At 28.6% G+C, this 8,193-nt stretch overlaps 1 protein-coding gene across 4 annotated transcripts in view; it reads right to left on the bottom strand.

The window, feature by feature from the left end:
* LOC112682352 (uncharacterized protein PF11_0213-like) overlaps positions 1 to 4,716 on the bottom strand; it is a 6,390-nt gene extending 1,674 nt beyond the window's left edge. Inside the window, exons 1-3 of one of the 4 annotated variants that reach the window (XM_025552923.1) lie at positions 4,562 to 4,716; positions 2,243 to 2,329; positions 1 to 1,748 (exon numbers count right to left, since the gene is read on the bottom strand). The exon at positions 1 to 1,748 is cut by the window's left edge and continues 1 nt beyond it. In XM_025552923.1, the coding sequence (XP_025408708.1) occupies positions 1 to 1,748; positions 2,243 to 2,329; positions 4,562 to 4,577 (1,851 nt within the window). In that variant the 5' untranslated portion in view covers positions 4,578 to 4,716. The remainder of the gene's footprint in view (positions 1,749 to 2,242; positions 2,330 to 4,561) is intronic. The other 3 variants (XM_025552922.1, XM_025552921.1, XM_025552924.1) reach the window with 3 other exon arrangements.
* Positions 4,717 to 8,193: the final 3,477 nt, after the last annotated feature.

Genomic DNA, 8,193 nt, shown 5'->3' with positions numbered 1-8,193 from the left:
AGTCAAATTAGATTCTTGACTGTTTGTTATCAAGTTTTCAAATACAGCTGATTGAGCTGCAGTTTTTTTGTAGCTTAAGAACTTTACTGGCTTAGAAATATTTAAAGATGTACTACTTGTTGAGTGTTTAGAAGAATTTGATTGGTTTGGTTCAAATGGGTGACTGGCATCAATAGGAGTCAATAAACTTTTTGACCTAGATCTTTTGACACAATCTTTTGATGAAATATTATTCTCTAATGAACTAGCTGTTTTCTTTGACAATGACTCATTATTAGAGTCTTCTGGATCAAATGAATTATTTTGTTCAGGTAATTTTTCATCAATTGAAACATTTGTTACTTCCATACTGTTTTCATTTATTGATTCAGCCATAGAACTAGAACCCTTTGAAGTATTATTTAAATTAAGTTTATCCTTTGAATCGTTTGATATTTCTAAACTTGGCCCTTTACCGAATTCATGTGTATTGATAGAACATTTAGAGCGCCTAATCGATTTACTATCTGATAATAATTCATCTGAATCTGCAAGCATACTTATTTCATTATTTTGATATTTACTTTGGTCTTTCAAACCAGAATTACTCATCATTTCGTTTTGTGTTACAGTCAAATTAGTTTCTTGACTGTTTGTTATCAAATTTTCAAATACAGCTGATTGAGCTGCATTTTTTTTATAGTTTAATGTATTTGTTTGATTAGCAGATTTTGGTAGTGTAAATGTTTCATTTAAATTATTTCCCACAGTATAAGTGTCTGAAAGTGTAAAATTTTTATTCATATCAGATTTTACATTATAGTGTGACTTAATTGAGGTAAAATCGTTTTCCACAATATATGTTTTATTATTTGATTGTATTATACTCTGTGATGATAATTCTATATTAGTTGAATTACAATTAGTTGATATATCAAATGTATGATTTAAACAAGGTTGATCAGTGATACTATGTAATGATGATTTATTTACACGCAACATTGATGAGTAATTTGATGATATTTCTTTATCATTTAAAGCAATATTAGATAATATACTTGAATTCTTACAATTGGTGGTTTTGTTGGGGGTTAAATCTTCTTTTATAGATGCATCCAAAACAATTTTAGAACTATTATTGACAATGGAAAATTCTGAAGATTTTTTAGAAATAACATTTTTATTTATTTTAGACAAATTGTTATCATTAATAATTGAAGTGCCAGATGAATTAAATAAATTATAATCTGGCATATCTAAATTTGACCGATTCATATTTTTTTTTAAAAAACGAAATTTTGGAAATTTCATGCTTAAATTGTCCATCCCACTATTATCAGATTTATTCATTTCGACAAAGTCTTCTTCTATAGGAAGTGTAAATTGTGGACGTTTTTGAAAATGGTTCAAGCATATACTACTCTGGGTTATTTCTATTAGACTTTCATTATCTATTATATTGTCAAATGCATGACTAAAATTATGAGGATAGGGTTTATGTTTTTTTTGAAATGCTGCCTTAGGTGTTGATAAAAATTGAGTATCATCAGCATTAAAATTTGTTATATTTACAGCAGTAGAAGTAGAATCCAAAACCATGAAATCCTCTTTATACTTGAGAGTATCTGAAGGATTAGCACAGCATTCTTTTAAAGTACCAATATGAATATCAGAATTATTTATTGTAGCACCAGATGAATTTAATACAGATGTAGTTGCTGACCATTCTGCACTAATACTTTGTTCTCCAACTTTTAGAGCATCTTGGTCTAAAAAAGAAAAAGAAAAGTATCTTTGCTGTTAATTAAAATATAATAAACAAAATTTGATAACAAAAAATTTAATTTAAATGCATTATAAACAAGTATGTTTAAATTATTAAACATTTATATACAATTTATAAGTAAGTAAATATATCCAATTATTGGAAAATAATATACTCATGATGTGATACATATTGACCAAAAGTAATACTTTAAACGCTGAAATTTTAAGGTTGATGTTGCATCAATTTTAATAATGTTTTCCTAACATAAAAATATTTAAATAAAATAATGATAAATCCTAACTTATAGATTCAAAATGGAATAAGATACAAAATTTATACTTTTAGGGAATAAATATGTATGTAATATAGTTTAATCAAAATTTGATTGATGATTGAAACATTATTTTTTTTCAAAATCATGTGCAGACATGAAAAATGAAAAATGATGATAAATCAATACAGTCTATATACACTCAGAATCTAAAAAATACCTACCAAAATTATTATCGGTGGTGCTATCCATTTCATAAAAATTTATTGTTGAACGTATAGTAGAAGAATCCAATTGTAATTCATTTTCCTCTAAAAATATAAATGTTAAAAATTAATAAACTTATAAAAAAAATTAGTGGTGACCTAACATTTTACCAAGGATCATATATATAAAAAAAAATCTTTTAAAGCCAAGACTTTAATATTTTACTTTAAAATTAATAAATAGACAATGATAATAAGCTTGGAATAAATGCAGTTTAGGATCAAAAGTCACCTTTTCAATATTTATTTTTTTTGGCCCAAGTCTTAAATTATAAAATGTATATAATTTCATTGCTAGATCCATACAACATGATTAATAATAATTTATGGTTCCATATCAAAAAGATATTTTTGACTTCAAAATTTTTAAGTACATATTTGATGTTCCAAATCTCATTTATATATAATATATATAACATATATATTTTATTTATTCTAAACATATTACTAGAGCTCGGATGTTTATGACTTGGCATATTTTTTTTCGGGCAACCAGAATTATACCCTAATATAATATAAATTTGATTCATGAAATCTCAATTGCAAATATGCAAACTTATTTTGCATATTTTTGCTATGTCATTTTTGAGCATATAAATGCATATATCAATTGTTTCCAGGTTAAGTAGCATATTTTTTATAAATTATTAAGTATAATATTGAAAATTGTTCATATTATTATAAATGATCATAACCATTAATTATGTTATTTTCAGTCTACAAAAATTTATTGTCGGATTGTTGAAGATCTTTCAAGTTTGAAAATATCAGCTAAATTATTGTTGTACGGTGTAATTTTGATACTTAAAATGCTTAACCCGAGTAAAATTTAACTTCAATAGATCGAAAACTAATTAATATTTTTTTTGCATTTAATAGCTGTGTTTTTTGTAATAAACTAATTTTAAATACACATTTTAGAGTATATGCATTTTTGAATTTATGTTAACTATTTTTTTTTGCATATATTTGCTGAAAAAATAGATATATTTAATAAATTTTATGGCATATAATTGCATATTTTGAAATTTTATAATGCATATTTTTATGAAATTTCGGTCATTAACATCCGAGCTCTACTTATTTCCATTGATGTTTAGGATGTATTAGGATGTATATTATGATTTTTTTTTCCACAATGTTTATATGAATATAAATAAAAAATTGATAATATCTAATATCGATGTTATCATATGTAAGTGAATCGTTGTTATGGGTCAGGCGCACATTATGTTATAGACTATTGTCGAGTGTATAAACTAGGCGTTTTTTTTTTTTTATTTTAACACAAAAGCTTCCTAAGCTACTAGAAGACATAAACAGGCAGATAGCTATGAAGAAATATACAGAAGAATCACAGCAGGAAACAAGCGCAAGTTTTTATTAGTTTAAAATGTTACTGAGAAGAATAAAAAAGAAGGTTATGTAAAAACTCCATTAAACCAATTATACTTTATACCTGTGGAGTATTGGAGTCTACCAAGTCTGACAAAAACAAATCAATGATTTGAAAAAAGAAAATCATGCAAAGAATATTTGGTCCACAGAAAAAACAATGGAGAATATTAAATAAGATCCAACAGTGAACTTGTAACTCTATTTAACTAGTCTAATATAGTAGTTACATACAAGTCAGAGAATAAGGTAGGCCGAATATGTTTGGAGAACAGAGGGTCAAATCATATCAATTGTAACAAAATAGAAACCTAATAAAAGTCGACCAAGGGGAAGACCAAGACAATGATGAAAAGACTGAGCTGAGTTTAAGTATAACTGGGTATAATACACTAGTCTACTATTTTTTCTACTAGTTTTAGTAGAGTAACAGTTTACATGAAGCCAGTGATTTGGTAGAAAAGACTACAGTATGAAGACATGTGCTCGGTTGGCGTATCATTAACATTTTACTTTACTATACCAAAATAAACTTGTTTACACCAGTACAGTTTAGATAAAGTACATTTAAAACATTGGGGAGGGGGGTAAAAGCAAGTAAGTATACTCTATCACAGTGGTTAAGTACTATACCATTTAAACCCAGATATAAGGAAGTTTGGAAAGATGATAATGGAAGCAGCAAAGGGTCTAAAGCAATAATAAATAATAATCGGACAGAAACATGTACAATTATAAGGAACAACTTGGAACTAATAAGACTGTATAACTCAGATGTTGACATCGCTGTCATCGAAATGGAATACCAAGAACGATAGCACTCGGCGTTCGTTTGGCTGATCAAAAACATAAAATCAATAAAAAAACCCGTTCGTTGGTTACCTTTATGACGTGACATTTCACGCGTTCCGTCTCACCCGTCGCCGTCGTCTTGTAGTGTATTCTTGACACGAATTAACGTAAATAATGTTCCGCACAGCACGATGAAAGTTTATTTTTTTTTATCGTCGTTACATTTTTGACAATTGTACACGGTTTCGGATACATATTTGATAATAAACGGAATTATTTGAAACGAAACGGTCGGCAAGTTTAATCAGTGTAGCCAATGTCAGTCAAATTATCAGTTGATTGGTAACGTTCGACTAACAGTAATTCAAATTCGGTGGAAATTAAATTGAGATAATGGATTTCACCACAGAAACCTATAGACACTTCAAGGGCGTATTTGAGTTAAGGTAATTGGAGGGGGAGGACGAAACTAATTTTTCTTCAATACTAACTTAAAAATAATTTACAGTTCATTACAGGGGCGTACCCAAGGGGGATTTCGGGTCCAGACCCCACCATTGAAATTTCTACATACTCAAATAGTATATAGCGTATTTTAATTTCCCATTATTTTCAATATACAAAGTTTATAGATGATATGAATATACTTATAATGTATAAAATATGTTTAATTTATACTGCTTTTTTAATATTATTTATTATTGTTAATTAAATAATGTATTTTTTTATAACATTTTACTACCAATAAAAATTTATTTTAAATTATAGTACCTACCTATTATAGTAAACCTTTGTGCAGAATATGTGTGATGTATGTATAACTATTGTGACTATTACTATAGTTATTAACAGTAATTTGTTGATATTGAATTAAACTATAATTATAAATAAAGAATAAATAAAATAAAAATGTTAGACCCCTCCTAAAAAATTCCTGGGTACGCCCCTGGTTCCGTTACCTCATGTTCCTTGTTGCTCATTAGAGTGAATAAATAAAAATGCAAGTACCAAATTGAATTTAATATTTATTTAATAAATAAATTTAAAACCTACTGCATACAAAATAAGTATTAATAATAACAACACAAATAGTTCTTATATTGAAATTGTACCTTCAGTCTGAATCCTGTATAAAAAAAACAACAAATAATCATAGTAATAATAGTACCTATTAATTATTTTTTAAAAACATATTATAAACATATTATATAAAAAACATTTTAAAAATCTTTTTTTAATTTTGGCAAATTTGTTGATTGTTTCATCAATGGGTACAATAATATTTTTATGCACATGCAGCAAAGCCAAACCTGTTAGTCTATGCTGGCCTATTCTTGATCTTAACCATGTTTTCAATTTACAAAAATATATTTTTTGGCCAATATTTGCAAGTTAAAGAATATGGAAACAAATATTGTCAGTCATTATGATTAATATTTTTAGTTCTATAAAATACACAAATATGCATGTATTTGTATACAAAAAAAATGACTAAATACCTATGCACAGCAAAAAGTACCAGATATTATGCTGTAAAAAAAAAAAAATAGGCGAGTAAAATTATTAAGGAATTTTATAGCTCTAATAAATACCATATGCATAAATGCACCAAAAAACGACCAACTAGTAAATATGTGGTAAAAATGTGTTACTTTAAATTACTTTATATTATCTGATAAATACCTCGGTTATGGTTGTAAATATCTGTAACCGTAGCAAAATCTATGGAATACCACTATTCGTTCCACAACCAAAAATGTTATGATACATGAAGATAAAAAAAAATTGATACCCGTGATCTAATTGACATTATTGAATTTATTATCATATTACAATGATAAACTAGTAATTTATATTATTAATTATTTATACATTTTTTAAATAAATCAATGTATTATATTCAAAAAAAATACGAGCCATGGGGGTTACTAATGCCCCCTTCGCCACCCCTCAAATACGCTCTTGATATTTGTTCGTCATCTTCATCGTTATAGACGATTCTACGGGATTGTTGTGGCAGCAGTGGCGTAGTTACGGGGAGGGTGTAAGGGGTTTCCACCCTCCCCACACAAATTTTTTTTATTGATATTTGATTATTATTTATTAATATTTACATATTATAGTAAAATATTTTGATTTTACTATGATTAGGTATATATTAAAAATTGAATAACAAAATAATTTTAATTAAATACGGGATATAATAATAATACCATTTTAAATGTAATATTATTACATATGACCTCGTTTTAAGATATACTAAGAACACTTAAAAACTTACTCTTAAACAACCCCCCCCCCAGAAAAAAATTGTATCTACGCCACTGTGTGGCAGGGTGGGCGGCAACCCTCCCTGCGATTTCTTACTCACCCTATACATTTAAAATATTGGTTGGTAATTCCTCATATTACATGCTTATTTGGAGTCTGCACGGTTGTATATAATATTATTATTTACAACCATGGGAGCCAGTCATGTGTCATATACGCCACGCAAAGGCTTGATGTATAGCAACACAAAAAAGGGTATCTGTTGGTTGTTGAACACTCTAACCGTCGAACTAGCACGTAAAGAAAAACCTTTATAACTGGCCCGGACGACTACCTCATTATGTGACAAAGAATACAATCTAGCACCAGTGGCGTAAATAGGGGGGGGGGGTTTGGGGGTTCAAACCCGAAATTTATGGTTAGTACGACCCACGTGTGCATTTCTTTAATCTATGTATTAATTAAAACCAAACTGTCTAGTATGGGAAAAAAATGCTCTCTCCTAATTTTTAAGCAAATTATACGCCCAATTCTTACCTACGCTTGCCCGGTATGGAGTAATTGTGCATCCTCGCACATCAAAAAAATGCAAATTGTCCAAAACAGAGTCCTCAGAATAATTGTAAATGTTCCGCGGTTTGTCAGAAATTCAAATCTGCTATTGATACTTTGAATAAACTATCCGTTGATTTTTTTCCTAATATATGGTGCTTAATGTCAGTATTAGTAACTTTACCAGTATCAACAGCGTCATTAGAAAGATCGTTTTCGATATTGAAAAGATTGAAGTCATGCTTGAGAAATAGTACAAGCGAAAATCGACTAACAGGATTAGCTCTCATGTCAATTCATCGAAGTATTTCAAAAAAACACTGAAGAAGTGATAAATAATTTTGCAAATCTACCTCGAAAATTAGACTTTGTCCTGTAATTAAATTTATGTATTCTTTAGTAGCTCTAAATCTATTTTACACTCGAAACAGTTGACAAAGAATAAGATCTAACCTAGCTCTAGATTGAGGTTTGAAATACAATATAGTTTTAATACCCTTTTTGTAAATGTATCTACCAACTTTCTCATATACTCGCACAAGTACGTAAAGTAGAAAAATTAATATGAACACCTTTTATAATTATACTTAAAACCTTTTAATTTAAGACAATGAAACAAAAAATATTTATTAATACAAAAAAAAAACCAAAAGAATAACAGACTACTTCGTTCGTAAAACGGGCAGCGTCCGTTCTCCACATCGATGGCAGTAGAACGAACAATATCACGTCTTGCGGCGAGGCGTTTTATTCTATACTGCAATCTCTGGTCAGCATTTCGTGAAGGTGGTTTGTGTATGCGTATGTGTGCGTTTGCTGACAATATATTAATTTTATGCTTATAATCAGTAGCGTAGATACAATTCTTTTCTGGGGGGGGGGGGGGGGGGGGGGGGGGG

This window comes from Sipha flava, unplaced genomic scaffold (assembly GCF_003268045.1).
Source record: "Sipha flava isolate LNK unplaced genomic scaffold, YSA_version1 202_pilon_pilon, whole genome shotgun sequence".
In the NCBI taxonomy this organism is placed as follows: Eukaryota; Metazoa; Arthropoda; class Insecta; order Hemiptera; family Aphididae; genus Sipha; species Sipha flava.
This window is presented reverse-complemented; position numbering and strand designations above follow the sequence as displayed.